Source organism: Pristiophorus japonicus, chromosome 10 (assembly GCF_044704955.1).
Source record: "Pristiophorus japonicus isolate sPriJap1 chromosome 10, sPriJap1.hap1, whole genome shotgun sequence".
Classification (NCBI taxonomy): domain Eukaryota; kingdom Metazoa; phylum Chordata; class Chondrichthyes; family Pristiophoridae; genus Pristiophorus; species Pristiophorus japonicus.
In genome coordinates this window covers 220,575,200-220,596,168 of record NC_091986.1, presented here as the reverse complement: position 1 = coordinate 220,596,168, position 20,969 = coordinate 220,575,200, and the positions used below count along the sequence as shown (strand labels likewise).

General features: G+C 49.4%; 1 protein-coding gene across 1 annotated transcript in view; it reads left to right on the top strand.

The window, feature by feature from the left end:
* Positions 1-20,969, top strand: part of LOC139275312 (E3 ubiquitin ligase Rnf121) — a 39,189-nt gene that overhangs the window by 12,018 nt on the left and 6,202 nt on the right. The window contains exons 4-6 of the mRNA XM_070892600.1: positions 1,517-1,637; positions 9,939-10,072; positions 13,298-13,399. Coding sequence (XP_070748701.1) covers positions 1,517-1,637; positions 9,939-10,072; positions 13,298-13,399 — 357 coding nt within the window. The remainder of the gene's footprint in view (positions 1-1,516; positions 1,638-9,938; positions 10,073-13,297; positions 13,400-20,969) is intronic.

Sequence of the window (20,969 nt, the reverse complement as noted above, 5' to 3'; positions counted from 1 at the left end):
GAGGCCACTTAATACCTGGAGGGAAAGTAATGCAGAAATAAGCCCCGTTTCCCAAAGGGTAATCAAAACTCAGAATATACTTCCATCCTCGCACCAGCCACATCTTGCTGTGTCAGCCGTGGCTCAGTGGGCAGCACTCTCGCCTCCCGAGTCAGAAGGTCGTGGGTTCAAGTCCCACTTCAGAGACTTGAGCACATAATCCAGGCTGACACTCCCAGTGCATCACTGAGGGAGCGCTGCACTGTCGGAGGTGCCGACTTTCGGATGAGACGTTAAACCGAGGCCCCGTCTGCCCTCTCACAGAAACATAGAAAATAGGTGCCGGAGTCGGTCATTTGGCCCTTCGAGCCTGCACCTCCATTCAATATGATCTCGGGTGGATGTAAAAGATCCCACGGCACTATTTCGAAAAAGAGCAGGGGAGTTATCCCCGTTGTCTTGGCCAATATTTATCCCTCAACCAACACAACTAAAAGATTATCTGGGTCATTGTCACATTACTGTTTGTGGGAGCTTGCTGTGCGCAGTTTGGCTGCCGCGTTTCCCACATTACAACAGTGAGTCACTTCAAAAATTATTTCATTGGCTGTAAGATGCTTTGGGATGTGGCAAGGTCGTGAAAGGTGCTATATAAATGCAAGTCTTTCTTTCCACAGACAACAACTCTCCATCCACACCCAGGCCAAGACACACAGAAAGGGTTGGGGCTCGTGGGGGGGGGGAGGGGGGTTGTAATTTCAAAACTAATCTGCGGAAACGATATTTCAGTGAGCAAGTGGTCAGTCAATGGAACAGGCTCCCTAGGGAGATGGGGGAAGCAGTTAATGTTGATTCATTTAAATGAAACTTCAATAGATACACTGGTAGAGTTTCTATTTGACAAGGCATGCACAGCCAAAGTTCAAAAACTCCCACAGCTCTTCACAGGAGGGTTGAAACACACACGATTCTGAAGGGGATTGACAGGGTAGATGCTGAGAGGATGTTTTCCCCCCCGGGCTGGAGAGTCTAGAACCAGGGGGTCACAGTCTCCGGATAAGGGGTCGGCCATTTAAGACTGAGGAGGAGAAATTACTTCACTCAGAGGGTGGTGAATCTTTGGAATTCTCTGCCCCAGAGGGCTGTGGATGCTCAGTCGTTGAGTATATTCAAGGCTGAGATCGATAGATTTTTGGACTCTCGGCGAAACAAGAGATATGGGGATCGGGCGGGAAAGTGGAGTTGAGGTCGAAGATCAGCCGTGATCTTATTGAATGGCAGAGGAGCAGGAGGGGCTGAATGGCCGACTCCTTCTCCTAATGCTTATATTCTTATCAGACAACTGCTAACTTACAATTACAGACGCTCTGTACATTACAAGAGTGACTACACGTCAAACGTAAATCATTAAATGTGAAGCGCTTTGGGACATCCTGAAAAACGCTGTATAAATGAGTGTTATTTCTATCTTGAACTTTACTCAGGGGTGTCCAGGAATGGCGTTTGACAGGATTTCTGTTTGTCTTTTTCCTCGCAGAATAAAGCCAGAAGATGGAATGGACTTTGGAGTGTCGCTTCTGTTTTATGGATTGTATTACGGAGTGCTAAGCCGTGACTTTGCAGAGATGTGCGCGGACTACATGGCATCTACAATAGGGGTAAAGTGAGCCCAGAGGCAGCCGCTGTCATCAGCTGTAGCCCGCCTGTATAACTGTATAAATTACCTTGACATGCTCTCCCACTGTACATCATCATAGGCAGTCCCTCGAAATCGAGGAAGACTTGCTTCCACTCTAAAAGTGAGTTTTCTCAGGTGACTGTACATTCCAATACGGGAATTACAGTCTCTGTCACTGGCGGGATAGACAGTGAGGGAAAGGGAGGGTGGGACTGGTTTGCCGCACGCTCCTTCCGCTGCCTGCGCTTGGTTTCTGCATGCTCTCGGCGACGAGACGCGAGGTGCTCAGCGCCCTCCCAGATGCTCTTCCTCCACTTAGGGCGGTCTTTGGCCAGGGACTCCCAGGTGTCGGTGGATGTGAAAGGTTTTGCCGCCTCATAGGGACAGGAGGAGGAGGCCATTCAGCCCCTCGAGTGTGTTCCGCCATTCAGTCAGAGCTTTGGCTGCTCTGTAGCTCGGCACCATTTTCCTGCCTTTACTCCATATCCCTCAACACCTCTTGCCCACAAAAATCTATCGATCCCAGTCTCGAAAGCTCCAATTGACCCCTAGCATCCACAGCCTTTTGGGAGAGAGTTCCAGATTTCTTGCACCCTTTGTGTGAAGAGGTGCTTCCTGACATCACCCCTGTGCAGGCCTGGCGCTAATTTTAGAATTGTGCCCCCACCCCACCCAACCACCACCAGAGGAAATAGTTCCTCTTGATCTACCCTGTCGGATCCCTTAATCATAAACACCTCAATTAGATCACCCCCTCCACCACCTAAACTCCAGGGAACACAACCTTCCCTTGACATTTAACCCTGGTTCCATTCTGGTGAATCTGTGCTGCACCTGCTCCAGGGCCAATACATCTAAACTGTATTCTCCGCTTCCTTTTCGGAATAGTCCTCCACACACCTCTCAACATAACATAAGAATTAGGAGCAGTAGTAGGCCATTTATTTTTCTTTTCTTATCAGTAGGAAACCTTTTGGCATTGTTGCCAGATTAAGTTAATCTTAAGGGCCAAGTCATGGCAGGAGAGCCCAGAGCCGTGTCATGCTACTCCTGTGCCATGTGGGAAGTCGTCCCTGGCTACTATGTATGCGGGAAGTGTGTCCAGCTGCAGCTCCTGTCAGACCGCATTGCGGCACTGGAGCTGCGCATGGATTCACTCTGGAGCATCCGCGATGCTGAGGACCTCGTGGATAGCACGTTTAGTGAGCTGGTCACACTGCAGGTAAAGGTTACACAGGCAGATAGGGAATGGGTGACCATCAGGAAGAGCAGGGGAAGGTAGCTAGTGCAGGGGTCCCCTGCGGTTACCTCCCTCCAAAACAGATATATCACTTTGGATACTGTTGGGGGAAGGCAGCAGCAGGCAAGTTCATGGCACCATGGGTGACTCTGCTGCACAGGAGGACAGGAAAAAGAGTGGGTGGGCTATAGTGATAGGGGATCCTATTGTAAGGGGAATAGATGGGCGTTTCTGCGGCCGCAATGGAGACTCCAGGAACGTATGTTGCCTCCCTGGTGCAAGGGTCAAGGATGTCTTGGAGTGGCTGCAGGGCATTCTGGAGAGGGTGGGTGAACAGCCAGCTGTCTTGCATATAGGTACCAATGATATAGGTAAAAAAACGGGATGAGGTCCTACAAGCTGAATTTAGGGAGCTAGGAGTTAAATTTAAAAAGTAGGACCTCAAAGGTAGTAATCTCAGGATAGCAGGATAGTTCAAATGAATACGTGGCTTGAGGAATGGTGCAAGGGGGAGGGATTCAAATTCCTGGGACATTGGAACAGGTTCTGGGGGAGGTGGGACCAGTACAAACCGGACGGTCTGCACCTGGGCAGGACCGGAACCGATGTCCTAGGTGGAATGTTTGCTAGTGCTGTTGGGGAGGGGTTAAACTAATATGGCAGGGGGATGGGAATCTATGCAGGGAGGCAGAAGGAAGTTAAAAGGGGGCAGAAGCAAAAAGATAGGAAGGAGAAAAGTAAGAGTGGAGGGCAGAGAAATCAAGGGAAAAAAATCAAACGGTCACATTACAACATAATTCTAAAAGGATAGAGTGTTTAAAAAAACAAGCCCAAAGGCTGAGTGTCAATGCGAGGAGCTTTCGTAATAAGATGGATTTGTAATACTGCGCAGGTAGCTATTATCGGATACGATGCAATTGGGATTACGGAGACATGGCTCCAAGGTAACCAAGGCTGGAAGCTCAACGTCCAGGGGTATTCAACATTCAGGAAGGATAGACAGAAAGGAAAAGGAGGTGGGGTAGCATTACTGGTTAAAGAGGAGATTAACGCAATAGTAAGGAAGGACATTAGCCTGGATGATGTGGAATCGGTATGGGTGGAGCTGCGGAACACCAAAGGACAGAAAACGCTAGTGGGAGTTGTGTACACCACCAAACAGTAGTAGTGAGGTTGGGGATGGCATCAAACAGGAAATTAGGGATGCGTGCAATAAAAGTACAGCAGTTATCATGGGTGACTTTAATATATAGATTGGGCTAACCAAACTGGTAGCAATGCTATGGAGGAGGATTTCTTGGAGTGTATAAGGGATGGTTTTCGAGACCAATATGTCGAGGAACCAACTAGAGAGCATTCCTGCTTCTGCACCTATTTTCTATGTTTCTATTCCGGCCCCTCGAGCCTGCTCCGCCATTCAATAAGATCATGGCTGATCTTCTACCTCAACTCCACTTTCCTGCCCGATCCCCATATCCCATGTTCCCCATAATATTCAAAAATCTATCGATCACTGTCTTGAATATACTCAACCGTCCTGTTTAGCCAGAGCTCCCTGATTTTGGGCAGGTATTGCAATCCTGCTGTGCTGGCCCAACTGAGTAGCAATCCCAAGCTTAAAACCGTTCTTGCGCCGTTGACTGTAGATACAAAAGTCGCAGGACACGTTACATCTAGAATCTGTTAATGTGTGTTCCTCCTCTCTCCCACACTGCTCCAACAGACTGTTTTACTGCATGTTGACGGGGCACACACTGTATTTGAGACGTGTCGCATGCTTCTCATTGAGCAGCGCGTCAGGAAAACAAATTTGGCACATCCCAGATCGAAGCTCCCCTACATTTGTTTTCGGATTTTCAGAAATTATAAAAAGACGCATAAAACACAATAAAAGCACAAACTTAATGGAGCAAAGAAAACCACAACAATACAATACCTTTAACAGTGAAACGTCCCACAGCGCTCCACAGGAGCGATTATCAAACAAACTGTGACAGCGAGCCACATAAGGAGATATTAGTGCAGGTGACCAAAAGATTGGTCAGAGAGGTAGGTTTTAAGGAGCATCTTAAAAGGGAGAGAGGCGGAGGGGTTTAGGGAGGGAATTAACATAGAAACATAGAAAATAGGTGCAGGAGTAGGCCATTCGGCCCTTCGAGCCTGCACCACCATTCAAGAATTTCATGGCTGAACATGCAACTTCAGTACCCCATTCCTGCTTTCTCTCCATACCCCTTGATGCCTTTAGCCATAAGGGCCACATCCAACTCCCTCTTGAATATATCCAATGAACTGGCATCAACAACTCTCTGCGGCAGGGAATTCCACAGGTTAACAACTCTCTGAGTGAAGAAGTTTCTCCTCATCTCGGTCCTAAATGGCTTACCCCTTATCCTTAGACTGTGACCCCTGGTTCTGGACTTCCCCACAACATCGGGAACATTCTTCCTGCATCTAACCTGTCCAGTCCCATCAGAATTTTATGTTTCTGAGATCCCCTCTCATTCTTCTAAACTCCAGTGAATACAGGCCCAGTTGATCCAGTCTCTCCTCGTATGTCAGTCCTGCCATCCCAGGAATCAGTCTGGTGAACCTTTGCTGCACTCCCTCAATAGCAAGAACATCCTTCCTCAGATTAGGAGACCAAAACTGAACACAATATTCCAGGTGAGGCCTCACCAAGGCCCTGTACAACTGCAGTAAGACCTCCCTGCTCCTATACTCAAATCCCCTAGCTATGAAGGCCAATATACCATTTGCCGCCTTCACCACCTGCTGTACCTGTATGCCAACTTTCAATGGCTGATGAACCATGACACCCAGGTCTTGTTGCACCTCCCCTTTTCCTAATCTGCCGCCATTCAGATAATATTCTGCCTTCATGTTTTTGCCACCAAAGTGGATAACCTCACATTTATCCACATTATACTGCATCTGCCATGTATTTGCCCACTCACCTAACCTGTCCAAGTCATCCAGCAGCCTCTTGGCATCCTCCTCACAGCTCACACCGCCACCCAGCTTAGTGTCATCTGCAAACTTGGAGATATTACACCGAGCCACATAAAGAGATATTGGGGCAGGTGACCAAAAGATTGGTCAAGGAGATACGTTTTAAGGAGCACCTTAAAGGGGAGAGAGGCGGAGAGGTTTAGGGAGGGAATTCCAGAGCTTAGGAGCTGAAGGCACGGCCGCCAATGGTGGAGCGATTAAAATCAGGGATGCTCAAGAGGCCACAATTAGAGTGATAAGATCAGAGGGTTGCAGGGCTGGAGGAGGTTACAGAGATAGGGAGGGGTTAGGGACTGGAGGAGGTTACAGAGATAGGGAGGGGTTAGGGGCTGGAGGAGGTTACAGAGATAGGGAGGGGTTAGGGACTGGAGGAGGTTACAGAGATAGGAGGGGGTTACAGAGATGGGGAGGGGTGTAGGGGCTGGAGGGGGTTACAGAGATAGGGAGGGGTGTAGGGACTGGAGGAGGTTACAGAGATAGGAAGGGGTGTAGGGGCTGGAGGAGGTTACAGAGATAGGGAGGGGCGAGGCTATGGAGCGATTGAAAAATAAGGATGAGAATTTTTAAAATGAGATTACACGGCTGCTGATGGGTGCGGGCCATTGAGGGCCGTGATTCTTGGTGACTGAATAGCACGGGCTTGATGGACCAGCTGGGCTTTCCCTGCCTGTCTCTTTCATATGTTCAACGGTAAATATCGGTGTTAAGGAATTAAATACTTTGTGGATCAATTGTGAAGTTACATTGTTAGGGCATTAGAGGGAGCCTGACTCCATCTCGGAGGGTTGCAGGGCTGGAGGAGTCTACAGAGAATATGGAGGAATTTGAACACGAGAAGAATTTTAAAATTGTGCCAATGTAGGTCATCGAGCCCAGGGGTGATGGGAGAATGGGACTTGGTGCAAGTTAAAATACGGACAGCAAAGTTTTGGATGAGCTGAACTTTACGGAAGGTGGAAGGCCAGCCAGGAGAATGTTGCAATAGTCGAGTCGAGAGATAACCAGGACATTAAATTAAATTAAAATGAAATTAAATTATTCTGTTATGACCCTACACAGTTTGACTTAATAGTATCACACTCACCGCTCAGCCAGAAGACTGAGACTGGAGCGTGTAATCTAAGCTGCTACTGCAGTGCAGCACTGCACTGTCAGAGGGGCCATCCTTTGGATGAGCTATTAAATCGGTCTCGTTGAACATCAAAGATCTCTCGGCATTATTCCGAGGGTAGCACCAATGTTTTTTTTCCAACCTTTTATCCCTCAACCAAGACCTCCAAAAACACACAAACTGGTCACTGGACTTGCTGTGTGAAAATTGGCTGCTATCTTTGCCTATATCAGTAAGCTACCTTTCAAAAGTAATTCATTGATTGTGAAGCACTTTGGGAAGTCCTAAAGATGAGAAAGGTGACACACAAGTGCCACTGCATTCTTGTCCATCTCCGCCCCTGCCTCAGCTCATCTGCTGAAACCTTCATCCACACCTTTGTTACCTCGAGACTTGACTACTCCAACGCACTCCTGGCTGGCCTCCCAGTCTACCCTACGTAAACTTGAGGTCATCCAAAACTTGGCTGCCCCGTGGCCTAACTCACGCAGTCCTATTCACTCATCACCCCCTGTGCTCGCTGACCTACATTGGCTTCCGGTTAAGCAGCGCCTCGATTTTAAAATTCTCATCCTTATTTTCAAATCCCTCCATGGCCCTCGCCCCTCCCCATCTCTGTAATCTCCTCCAGCCCCCCCCCCCCCCACCCGAGATGTCTGCACTCCTCCAATTCCAGTCTCTTAAGCATCCCTGATTATAATCGCTCCACCATCGGCGGCCGTGCCTTCAGCTGCCTGGGCCCCAAGCCCTGGAAATTCCTAAAACCTCTCCACCTCTCTACCTCTACAAGGCGCTCCTTAAAACTTACCTCTGACTAAGTTTTTGGTCGTCTGTCCTAATAGCTCCTTATGTGGCTCAGTGTCAAATTTCTGTCTTATGACACTCCTGTGAAGCGTCTTGGGATGTTCATTAATAATATAAGTTGTTGTATGGAATACGTAATAAAATATTTTCAAGTATGCAGGTTGTGATATAAAAAAAACCAACAAGCTCCTCAGTCAAACAGTGCCCTGGCTTAGGCTAAACCATAATTTAACGCTGATCAATTACTTTCTTTTTACATACATAGAATGTACAGCACAGAAATAGGTCGTTCGGCCCAACTAGTCTGTGCTGGTGTTAGCTCCATGCGAGTCTCTTCCCACTCCATCTACCTCATCGCAGCCTTTCAGCATATCTTTCTATTCCCTTTTCTCTTGTCTAGTTTCCTTTTTTGAAAGCATCTAAACTTTGCCTCAATCACTTCCTTGGGTAGTGGAGAAGAGTCTAAGCAATCTGTGAAATGAAAAAAGGGGAATTTGAGCTAATTCTCGCCCATGATCCTTGTGACTTTTTACTGCTCTCCTGTACTGGGGCTACAGTTCCATTGAAGCTGAGCACTTTCCTAGTGTCCGCCGTGGCTCAGTGGGTAGCACACTCGTCTGAGTATCGTGGGCTCGAGGCCCACTCCAGAGACTTAAGCCCATAATCTAGGTTGACACTCCCAGTGCAGTGCTGGGGGAGCGCCGCGCTGTGGGAGGGGCAGTCCTGAGGGAGCGCCGCACTGTCGGAGGGGCAGTCCTGAGGGAGCGCCGCGCTGTCGGAGGGGCAGTCCTGAGGGAGCGCCGCGCTGTCGGAGGGGCAGTCCTGAGGGAGCGCCGCGCTGTCGGAGGGGCAGTGCTGAGGGAGTGCCACACTGTCGGAGGGGCAGTCCTGAGGGAGCGCCGCGCTGTCGGAGTGGCAGTCTTTCAGATGAGGCGTTAAACCAAGGCTCCGTCTGCTCTCTCGGGTGGACATAAAAGATCCCATGACACTATTTCAAAACAGAACAGGGGAGTTCTCCCTGGTGTCGTGGGACAATGTTTATCCCTCAATCAACATCAGTAAAACAGATTATCTGGTCATTGTTGTTTGTGGGAGCTTGCTGTGTGCAAATTGGCTGCCGCCTTTCCTGCATTATAACAGTGACTACACTTCAAAAAGTAATTAATTGGCTGTAAAGCGCTTGGGGTCCTGAGGTCGAGGTAGGCGCTGTAAAAATCCAAGTCTTTTTTTTCTTTTTCCTGTACCTTGTCCCAAAGGCCCTTATTTTCTATCGTTGTCTGGTAAAAGACGACATTGAGTCACTAGGAGCGTCCTAACTTTGATCCCCGAGTTGACGTAGATTGTGATGAATTTGTTTTCCTCCACATGCACACATCTCAATGAGGGATTAACACTGTTGCATGTTGATAGGCAACATCTCTGAAGACTAAACTATGTCCCATCAGGCGTTAGTTTATCTGAAGGCTGAGTTGAGTTTGGAAATGGGGCACTTGGGATTGTGTGCACGGACCCATGGAATGGACTATTGTCATTGTGGTGTACTGCTCAGAAAGTGCCCCCTCTTCATCCCCGCCTCTCCCCTCCCCAGAGATGCCCAGTATTCCACGTGTCTCCGGGGTTTGGTTGACACTCCAGCGCAGTGCTGGGGTGGGGGGGGGGGGGGGTGCGTGGTGGCCGCAGAGACATAGCTCGTTCTTACACCAGGCTCTCCCCTTCCCCTACCGAAGCTTCAGGTGAAGATTAAAGATCCCATGGCCCTATGCGAAGAGTTGGGGGAGTTCTCCCAGTGTCCTGGGCCAACGTTCAACCAACACCACCAAAAACAGGTTCATTGGACATTTCTCCCATTGCTGTTTGTACGATTCTCCCCCTGCACAAGATGGCTGCATTTCAAAATAATTCACTGTACGCGGTGTTTTAGGGCGTTTGAGATACGATAAACATAAAAAAAAATACTTGCCTTTCTATAGTGCCTCCCACGACCTAGGGTCTTTACAGCCAAAGAAATACTTTTGAAGTGCAGTCGCTGTTGTAATGTAACAACTGGTTCCTCCGAGCACTGTGCCAATTTACCTGTTGTTAGAGGCTTTTAAAGTGTCTGTTGTGTGTTGCAGTACTACTGTGCATCAGGGATGCCAACCAAACACCTCTCCAATGAGATCTGTGCGGTCTGTGGACAGAAAATCTTTGTGGACGTCAACGAGGAAGGCATCATAGAAAATACGTACAAGCTCTCCTGCAACCACGTGTATCCTTCGCAAGGCGGGAGATACGGCATTGAGCCGAGCCTGATACTTGTCAAAACGAATATAAAAGCAGGGAAGTCTTGCCACAGTTATACAGGGTATTGGTGAGGCCACACCTGGAACACTGCGTGCAGTTTTGGTTTCCATATTTACGAAAGGATATACTTGCTTTGGAGGCAGTTCAGAGAGGGTTCACTAGGTTGATTCCGGGGATGAGGGGGTTGACTTATGAGGAAAGGTTGAGTAGGTTGGGCCTCTACTCATTGGAATTCAGAAGAATGAGAGGTGATCTTATCGAAATGTATAAGATTATGAGGGGGCTTGACAAGGTGGATGCAGAGAGGATGTTTCCACTGATGGGGGAGACTAGAACTAGAGGGCATAATCTTAGAATAAGGGGCCACCCATTTAAAACTGAGATGAGGAGGAATTTCTTCTCAGAGGGTTGTAAATCTGTGGAATTCGCTGCCTCAGAGAGCTGTGGAAACCGGGACATTGAATAAATTTAAGACCGAGATCGACAGTTTCTTAACCGATAAGAGAATAACGGGTTATGGAGAGTGGGCAGGGAAGTGTACCTGAGTCCATGATCGGATCAGCCATGTTCTTCTTGAATGGCGGAGCGGGCTCGAGGGGCCGTATGGCCTACTCCTCCTATTTCTTATGTTCTTATGAGAACACTTCTCTCTCTCTGCAAGGTGTAGGGATGCTGCGTGGGCTGAGGTCAGTCCGCAGAGAGGCAGGAACGAGGCATTGCATTTGGCCCCTGGACTGCTGCGTCTGGGCAGCTGACCCTTTGAAGGAACAAAAAGATCTTGGAGTGCAGGTCCACAGATCCCTGAAGGTGGCAGGCCAGGTGGATAAGGTGGTTAAGATGGCATACGGGATACTTTCCTTTTATTAGCCGAGGCATAGAGTACAAGTGCAGGGACGTTATGCTTGAACTACATAAAACACTGGTTAGGCCACAGCTAGAGTACTGCGTGCAGTTCTGGTTACCATATTACAGGAAAGATGTGAACGGGTATAGAGGCGATTTACGAGGATGTTGCCTGGACTGTAGAATTTTAGCTTTGAGGAAAGATTGCATACGCTGGGATTGTTTTCTTTGCAACAGAGGAGGGGAGGCTGAGGGGAGATTTAATTGAGGTGTTTAAAATTATGAGGGGCCTAGATAGAGTGGATAGGAAGGACCTATTTCCCTTAGCAGAGGGGTCAACAACCAGGGGGCATAGATTTAAAGTAATTGATAGGAGGTTTAGAGGGGATTTGAGGGGAAAATGTCTTCACCCAAAGGGAGGTGGGGGTCTGGAACTCACGGCCTGAAAGGGTGGTAGAGGCAGAAACCCTCACCACATTTAAAAAGTACTTGGATGTGCACTTGAAGTGCCGTAACCTACAGGGCTACGGACCGAGAGCTGGAAAGTGGGATTAGGCTGGATAGCTCTTGGTCGGCCGGCGTGGACACGATGGGCCGAATGGCCTCCTTCCTTGCTGTAAATTTCTATAATCCCAGAACGACTGCCCGTGCGGCGAGACCTCCTCCTGGGAAGAGGATAAAGTAATTCTTCTCATCCGCCCCACCTCCCTATCCTCCTCTCTGATCCACCCCCTATCCTCCCCTCGCCCCCACCTCCATACCCTCCCTATCCGTTACATAAACTTGTATTTCCTTGGGTTGAGTTGTTTAAAATGATGAAAAGGATTCGATTAGAGTAGAGAGGAACTATTCCCTCTGGTGGGGTAAGTCCAGAACAAGGGGGCGTAATCTTAAACTTAGAGCCAGGCCGTTGAGGGGTGATGTGAGGAAGCACTTCTTCACACAAAAGCTGCTGGGGCTGGCGGTCAATTGGAGCTTTCAAGACGGAGATCGCTGTATTTTCATTAGGCAAGGGTTATGGAACCAAGGCGGGTAGATGTGGAGAAGATACAGATCAGCCAAGATCTACTTGAGTGGTGGAACCGATCGAATGGCCACCTCCTGTTCCTGTGTCCACCACACCCACCCCTTCCAGCAGGTGTCCCCTGGATTGCTGTCAGTGATCGGAACCCTGGCGGATTTCCCTCCCTCCTGCTCCCCCGACCACACCGGCTGGGCACTGAGACACATTGCAGTTCCCCAACCTGCTTCCTGGGCTGGGAGCGGCTGAACATTCCTGCGCAGACGTTGAATCCAGCGCCTTCCCGTTCTGCGCAGTGCCGTGGCGTCCGGTTCATTTGCTGATTTTTGTTTCGACGCTAAAGATTTATGTAATTTTCTCATTGCAAGGGAAGTTTGTGTGGACGGACTTGGCCATTTCACCAGTGGGCTGCCATAAAGTCTTTCACTCTGTGCTTTTGCTTTTAGTCACAAGATTTTTTTTAAATTTATAATGTCACAATTTGCTTTGTTTTTCTGAATGTGAGTGTGTTTGGGAAGTAATATCTAACTGTGACTTGGCAGAAAACCCCGTTGATCTTTCCCCTATAGAATCCCTGCAGTTGTTGACCAGAAAAGCTTCACTGTTTGTTCACGTTGCCGGTAATGATGTGCCTCTGGCCCACACGGCATGCGAAACATAGAAATTTACAGGGCAGACAGAGGCCATTTCGGCCCATTGTGTCCGCGCCGGCCGACAAAGAGCCGCACGGCCCTCGGTCAGCAGCCCTGAAGGTTACATATAAACCTATGGACAATGGCGGAACGGCAAAGAGCACCCGGCCCAACCAGTCCGCCTCACGCAGCACTTTACATTCCACCCCACCCGGAGCCATGCGATCTCCTGGGAGAGGCAACAAACAGATTAAAAACCCTGGCCAATTGGGGGGAAAAATCTGGGAAAACTCTTGTGCCTTTCTTGGTTGGGACCTGGGTTTGAAACCAAGCATGGGGATTGTCTTATCTCGAACCCTTCCCCAAACGCTTCCTATCCTCTCTACCCCCTGTCCACTTGAGAAACTCTTCTCTTATCGTTCTCAGCCTATCCTTGCACACCTGCTGTGTTCATGAGGCCAGAATTGGAGGAGCGCAGAGATCTTGGGGGGTTTGTGGGGCTGGAAGAGATTAGAGATAGGGAGGGGCGAGGGCCATGGAGAGATTTGAAAACAAGGATGAGAACTTTAAATTCGAACCCCACTCCCATTCTGTTCAGCAGAAATGCTCAAAGTTGCTGTTAAACCTTCTACGCTGTTCCAGGTCGGCTATCCTAGGAGGCTGTGCTGTGTTTTCCTTAATCGCTGTTCTCCAGGTTCCATGAATTCTGTATCCGAGGGTGGTGCATCGTGGGAAAGAAACAGACCTGCCCATACTGTAAAGAGAAGGTGGATCTAAAGAGAATGTTCAGCAACCCGTATCCTTCTACTTGGTGTGTGAGCGGAATGTGAAAACGTTGTCATTTTGTATCTTATCAATGGGGTCTTGTTTCTAAGGCAGATTACTTCTTTGGTTTTCCTTCAGTTCTCCCGTCTGTCCGTCCCATTCCAAAAAAGCCTCATGCCAAGTATTCGGTTTGGATACAGAGTAAAGCTCCCTCTACACTGTCCCATCAAACACTCCCAGGGCAGGTACAGCACGGGTTAGATAGAGTAAAGCTCCCTCTACACTTTCCCATCAAACACTCCCAGGGCAGGTACAGCACGGGGGTTAGATACAGAGTAAAGCTCCCTCTACACTGTCCCATCAAACACTCCCAGGGCAGGTACAGCACGGGGGTTAGATACAGAGTAAAGCTCCCTCTACACTGTTCCATCAAACACTCCCAGGGCAGGTACAGCACGGGGTTAGATACAGAGTAAAGCTCCCTCTACACTGTCCCATCAAACACTCCTAGGGCAGGTATAGCACGGGTTAGATACAGAGTAAAGCTCCCTCTACACTGTTCCATCAAACGCTCCCAGGGCAGGTATAGCACGGGTTAGATACAGAGTAAAGCTCCCTCTTCACTGTCCCATCAAACACTCCCAGGGCAGGTACAGGGGGTTAGATACAGAGTAAAGCTCTCTCTACACTGTCCCATCAAACACTCCCAGGGCAGGTACAGGGGGTTAGATACAGAGTAAAGCTCCCTCTACACTGTCCCATCAAACACTCCCAGGGCAGGTACAGGGGGTTAGATACAGAGTAAAGCTCCCTCTACACTGTCCCATCAAACACTCCCAGGGCAGGTACAGCACGGGGTTAGATACAGAGTAAAGCTCCCTCTACACTGTCCCATCAAACACTCCCAGGGCAGGTACAGCACCGGGTTAGATACAGAGTAAAGCTCCCTCTACACTGTCCCATCAAACACTCCCAGGGCAGGTACAGGGGGTTAGATACAGAGTAAAGCTCCCTCTACACTGTCCCATCAAACACTCCCTGAAACCCTCACCACATTTAAAAGTACTTGGATGTGCACCTGAAGTGCCGCAACCTACAGGGCTATGGACCGAGAGCTGGAAAGTGGGATTAGGATGGATAGCTCTTTGTCGGCCGGCACAGACACAATGGGCCAAATGCCCTCATTCTGTGCTGTAAATTACTATGGTTCTTCAATGATAATTAAACATGTGTGCACTGACATGTTGGACGGAATGGGCTTGCCAGGAGCAGCATGGGTCAGTCCCTGTCATTATTTGCAATAGGTCGTCAGAGTTTCCCAACATAATCCGTTAAATAAGGCATTGTCATCATCACAGGCAGTCCCTCGGAATCGAGGAAGACTTGCTTCCACTTAGTGAGTTCTCGGGTGACTGAACAGTCCGATACGGGAATTACAGTCTCTGTCACAAGTGGGACAGACAGTGGTTGAAGGAAAGGGAGGGTGGGGAGTCTGGTTTGCTACACACTCCTTCCGCTGCCTGCGCTTGATTTCTGCATGCTCTCGGCGACGAGACTCGAGGTGCTCAGCGCCCTCCCGGATGCACTTCCTCCACATCGTATCAGAAGGGCAGCTGATTAATAATCTCAAGTGTTTACCAAGAACACGAATCACAAAAGTGTGACGTGTGATTCAGATGTACTCGAGGTTGGGATTATTTTGGTGTCATGAAAACTTGACAGGAAACCAGTGGTATCTGGCGCCTTGCCAAATCTGGGTAATATTGACCAAAAGGAAGACTGTTTATGTGGGGAACCAATAGCCTCGGAATGAAAGGAGAATAACTAACATTGGTAGCAAACAATGTTTTCCCCCTCCAATTTTAAATTTGGGTGCGCAGACCCTTTTAACGGCTGTGCGGGTTCGAAGGATGAAACTTCAGTGTAAAAGGTGGTCTCGCTGCACGACCACAGGGCCGAGGGTGTACATTGGTAGTACATTGCACCCAGTGCAGTGGGAAAGAAAGACTTGCATTTCTATATCGCCTTTCCCAACCTCAGGACGTCCCAAAGCACCTCACAACCAATTAAGTACTGTTTGAAGTGTAGTCACTGTTGTAATGTGGGAAACGCGGCAGCCAATATGCGCACAGCAAGCTCCCACAAACAGCAATGTGATAATGACCGGATAATCTATTTTGAGTGATGTTGATTCAGGGATAAATATTGGTCCCAGGGCATTGGGCAGAACTTCCCTGCTCCTCTTCGAAATAGTGGCATGGAATCTTTTACATACACCTGAGAGCGCAGACAGAACCTCGGTTTAACATCTCATCCGAAAGAGGGTACTTCAGACAGTGCGGCGCTCCCTCAGCACTGCCCCTCCGACAGTGCGGCGCTCCCTCAGCACTGCCCCTCCGACAGTGCGGCGCTCCCTCAGTACTGCCCCTCCGACAGTGCGGCGCTCCCTCAGCACTGCCCCTCCGGCAGTGCGGCGCTCCCTCAGGGCCGCCCCTCCGGCAGTGCGGCGCTCCCTCAGGGCCGCCCCTCCGGCAGTGCGGCGCTCCCTCAGGGCCGCCCCTCCGGCAGTGCGGCGCTCCCTCAGGGCCGCCCCTCCGGCAGTGCGGCGCTCCCTCAGGGCCGGCAGTGCGGCGCTCCCTCAGGGCCGGCAGTGCGGCGCTCCCTCAGGGCCGCCCCTCCGACCGTGCGACGCCCCCTCAGTGCAGGCATCGGCCTAGATTATACGCTCAAGTCTCTAGAGTGGAACTTGAATCCATAGAAACATAGAAAATAGGTGCAGGAGTAGGCCATTCGGCCCTTTGAACCTGCACCACCATTCAATAAGATCATGACTGATCATTCCCTCAGTACCCCTTTCCTGCTTTCTCTCCATACCCCTTGATCCCCTTAGCCGTAAGGGCCATATCAAACTCCCTTTTTAATATATCTAACGAACTGGCCTCGATGAACTCCCAACTCTGCTCCCCGACATTGGGCCTCTTGCAGGCCTCCTTGATTTCCCCGCTCCGCTCCGACGGCGAACACATCAGTTGGGTGAGTGACAATAGACAATTCTGCCTCACTCATCTTTGGAGAGATGGGCCCATCAAGTCTCTCATCAACCCTTCCCCTCAAGACACATCTCAGATAAAATCAAGGATCTGCCGATCTACTCCCATAGCTTCTGGCTTGACGATAAAGAGATGGGTCGTGGCCAACATTTATCCCATAACTTCACTAAACAATAGACAATCCGGTCATTATCACGTTGCTGTTTGCGGAAGCTTGCTGTGCGCAAATTGGCTGCCGCATTTCTACTTTACAACAGGGACCACATTTCAAAAGAGCTTCATTGGCTATAAAGCGTTTTGCGACATCCTGAGGTGGTGCAAAGGCGCTATATCAATGCAAGTTATTTTAAGAGTGCTCCATTTCACACGTGATACTGGATTGCTGTTGGACTCGCCTTGCGATAGCATCTGATGGGAAACGGGGTGCAGAGTGCCTCCACCCCGCCCTGGGCAGCAATTGTGGCATGAGATAACCTTTGTGGTTTTGACTGCGTGATGAGGTGAGATTTGATGGAGACGTTCAACATTTGGAACGGTTTTGATCGAGTAAATAAGGTGAAACTGTTTCCACTGGCTGTTTCCACTCAGAACCAGAGAAACATAGAAAATAGGTGCAGGAGTAGGCCATTCGGCCCTGCGAGCCTGCACCACCATTCAATATGATCATGGCTGCTCATTCACCTCAGTACCCCTTTCCTGCTTTCTCTCCATACCCCTTCATCCCTTTAGCCGTAAGGGCCACATCTAACTCCCTTTTGAATATATCTTAACGAATTGGCTTCAACAACTCTCTGCGGCAAGGAATTCCACAGGTTCACAATTCTCTGGGTGAAGAAGTTTCTCCTCATCTCAGTCCTAAATGGCTTACCCCTTATCCTTAGACTGTGACTCCTGGTTCTGGACTTCTCCAACATCGGGAACATTCTTCCTGCATCTAACCTGTCCAATCCCGTCAGAATTTTATGTTTCTGTGGGATCCCCTCTCATTCTTCTAAATTCCAGTGAATATAAGTCTAGTCGATCCAGCCTTTCTTCATATGTCAGTCCTGCCATCCCGGGAATCAGTCTGGTGAACCTTCGCTGCACTCCCTCAATAGCAAGAATGTCCTTCCTCAGATTAGGAGACCAAAACTGAACACAATATTCCAGATGAGGCCTCACCAAGGCCCTGTACAACTGCAGTAAGACCTCCCTGCTCCTATACTCAAATCCCCTCGCTATGAAGGCCAACATGCCATTTGCTGTCTTCACCGCCTGCTGCACCTTCATGCAAACTTTCAATGACTGATGTACCATGACACCCAGGTCTCATTGCACCTCCCCTTTTCCTAATCTGCCACCATTCAGATAATATTCTGCCTTCCTGTTTTTGCCACCGAAGTGAATAACCTCACATTTATCCACATTATACTGCATCTGACATGCATTTGCCCACTCACCTAACCTGTCCAAGTCACCCTGCAGCCTCTTAGCATCCTCCTCACAGCTCACACTGCCACCCAGTTTAGTGTCATCCGCAAACTTGGAAATATTACATTCAATTCCTTCATCTAAATCATTAATGTATATTGTAAATAGCTGGGGTCCCAGCACTGAACCCTGCGGCACTCCACTCATCACTGCCTGCCATTCTGAAAAGGACTCATTTATCCCGACTCTCTGCTTCCTGTCTGCCAACCAGTTCTATATCCACGTCAGTACATTACCCCCAATACCATGTGCTTTGATTTTGCACACCAATCTCATGTGTGGGACCTTGTCAAAAGCCTTTTGAAAGTCCAAATACACCACATCCACTGGTTCTCCCTTGTCCACTCTACTAGTTACATCCTCAAAAAATTCTAGAAGATTTCTCGAGCATGATTCCCCTTTCATAAATCCATGCTGAGTAGGACCGATCCTGTCACTGCTTTCCAAATGCGCTGCTATTTCATCTTTAATAATTGATTCCAGCATTTCCCCCACTACTGGTGTCAGACTAACCGGTCTGTAATTCCCCGTTTTAAGAGAATTGGCAAAAAGAAGCGACATGAGGAAAAAATTTTTTTTAAACGCAGCGAGTTGTTGTGATCGGGAACACGCTGCCTGAAAGGGCGGTGGGAGCAGATTCAGTAGTGACTTTCAAACGGGGAATTGGATAAATACTTGAAAAGGAAAAATGTGCGGGGAGTGGGACTGATTGGATCGCTCTCTCACAGAGCCGACACAGGCTCGATGGGCCGAATGGCCTCCTGTGCTGTGTGATAGAAAAGTACCGATACAGGTCTATCTCAGGGTGAGAAAAGACCATCATATCCTTACACTCACCCAAATCTAACTGGACTCAAACCCTGCCCCTTCCCGCCACACCTCCGGGATGAGGCCAAAAAAAAGACCTGTAACCAATTCAGGAAACTTTGTCAAAAATTCCTCTCCAACCCCTCAAAGCGCCATCAGGGAAGCCCCCCCCCCCCCAACTTGTTGGTTATTACCCCAAAATCTTCCTTTGCAGTTTTGCAGTTTTCCAAATGTGGTTCCACGTAATTAAACGCTTCTCCTTTGTGGTTCAGAGCTCCTAACCTTATGTTTCAGGCTTTATTTCTCTGACCTTTGGGTGAGCGCCAAGCTTGTCAGGTGGATCAGTGGGAATGGGAGAGGGGGTTGGTGATAGCGGGGAGAGAGGACGCTATTCTGGACCCTAGACCATCATCATCCGTCGAAATTGAGGAAGACTTGCTTCCAATCTAAAAGTGAGTTCTCAGGTGACTGAACAGTCCAATACGGGAATTACAGTCTCTGTCACAGGTGGGACAGACAGTGGTTGAAGGAAAGGGAGGGTGGGACTGGTTTGCCGCTCGCTCCTTCTGCTGCCTGCACTTGTTTTCTGCATGCTCTCGGCGATGAGACTCGAGGTGCTCAGCCCCCTCCCGGATGCACTTCCTCCATTTAGGGTGGACTGGTCTTTGGCCAGGGACTCCCAGGTGTCGGTGGGGATGTTACATTTTATCAGGGAGGCTGTTCCTTGAAACATTTCCTCTGCCCACCTGGGACTCGCTTGCCAGAGCCACTACCAAAGCATTTGGCAGTCAGTCGGCCCGATGTGAAGCACATTGACCTTGGCTTGCTAGAATATCGAAACTGGCCAGCACAATGCCTTGTGGATGTCCTTCCTCCCTGATCAATACGGGGGGAGAAGGGGGGTGGGGGGGGGGAGGAGAGAGGGGTACGCGAGGAGGGATCTATCCTAGAGCTGGTGAGGAAACTATCACTCTTCGTACAACAACTGCGTGAACATGTTGCTCAGAGACTGCTCGCATATAGCTAGGTTTGGTTCCCACAGATCCATCGGCCTTTCAATGTCTCCCAAGCATAGACAGCTCATTTTTCTGACCTTCATGTGCTGGAATCTAGGTCGAAGATCTTATTGAATGGCGGAGCCGGCTCGAGGGGCCGAATGGCCAACTCCTGCAATTGCTACTTCTGTTCTCCACCAGGAGCAGTCTGCAGAAAGGCTCCTGAGTAATTGCTGTCAGGAAATGCTTATTGAGAGCGTTGCCCCACAGGCAGTACTGGAGCAGTAGCCTTAAAGAGACAAGCCCAGGCCAAACCGAACTCCAGTTTTGCATGCTAAACATCACCGCGCTCCAGGCCACTATCGGTGAGCGATGCCACTAAGGCATCAGCTAACATAATGTATTAAATATCAGATGCATATCGTGCAGCCCAGCACAAAAATACTCGTCGCTTCTGATCGGCTCAGGTTTTACAGCAACTGATCAGAAATACTTGACCACATTCTCCTGGCACATCTCTTCCAGCCTCCACTGTATCCTGCAACAGGAGAGTCACCGGATGGCAAAGTCCCTCAGATAATCATTGCCTCGGGCTCTAACCCTCCTGGGGCTCTTCAAATTCACTGCGTCCAAAACCCATCGTATAAAACACAGCTGACCATCACTTCTCTGCAGTAGCTTGTTTACCCCTGCTCCCTTTGTGTGGAAGGTGGCCTCTCTCTGCCCACCCACCCGCAGTGAATTTGAAGAGCCCCAGGAGGGTTAGAGCCCGAGGCAATGATTATCTGCAGGTACTTTGCCATCTGGTGACTCTCCTGTTGCAGGATACAGCGGAGGCTGGAAGAGATGAGAATTGACTTTTCCTCTCCCGTGTTGGAAGATGGGACTCTTCCTGTGTTCATAGAATCACAGAAGGAAGCCATTCAGCCCATCGAGTTGCACTGGCTCTTTCGCAGAGCAATCCAGTCAGTCCTACTTCCCCCGCTCTTTCCCCATATCCCGGCAATTTTTTTCTCCTTCAAATAGTTATTCCATTCCCTTTTGGAAGCTGCTATGGAATCTGCTTTCACCACCCTATCGGGCAGTGCATTCCAAACCTTAGCCCTCTGTGTTGGATATGGATCCTTCCTCTGCCCCCCCCTGTGTTGGGGATGGACTCTTCCTCTTCCCCCCCCACCCCCCCCTCGTGTTGGGGTTGGACTCTTCCTCTGCCCTCCCCCACCCCGTGTTGGGAATGGACTCTTCCTCTGCCCCCCCCTTGTGTTGGGAATGGACCCTT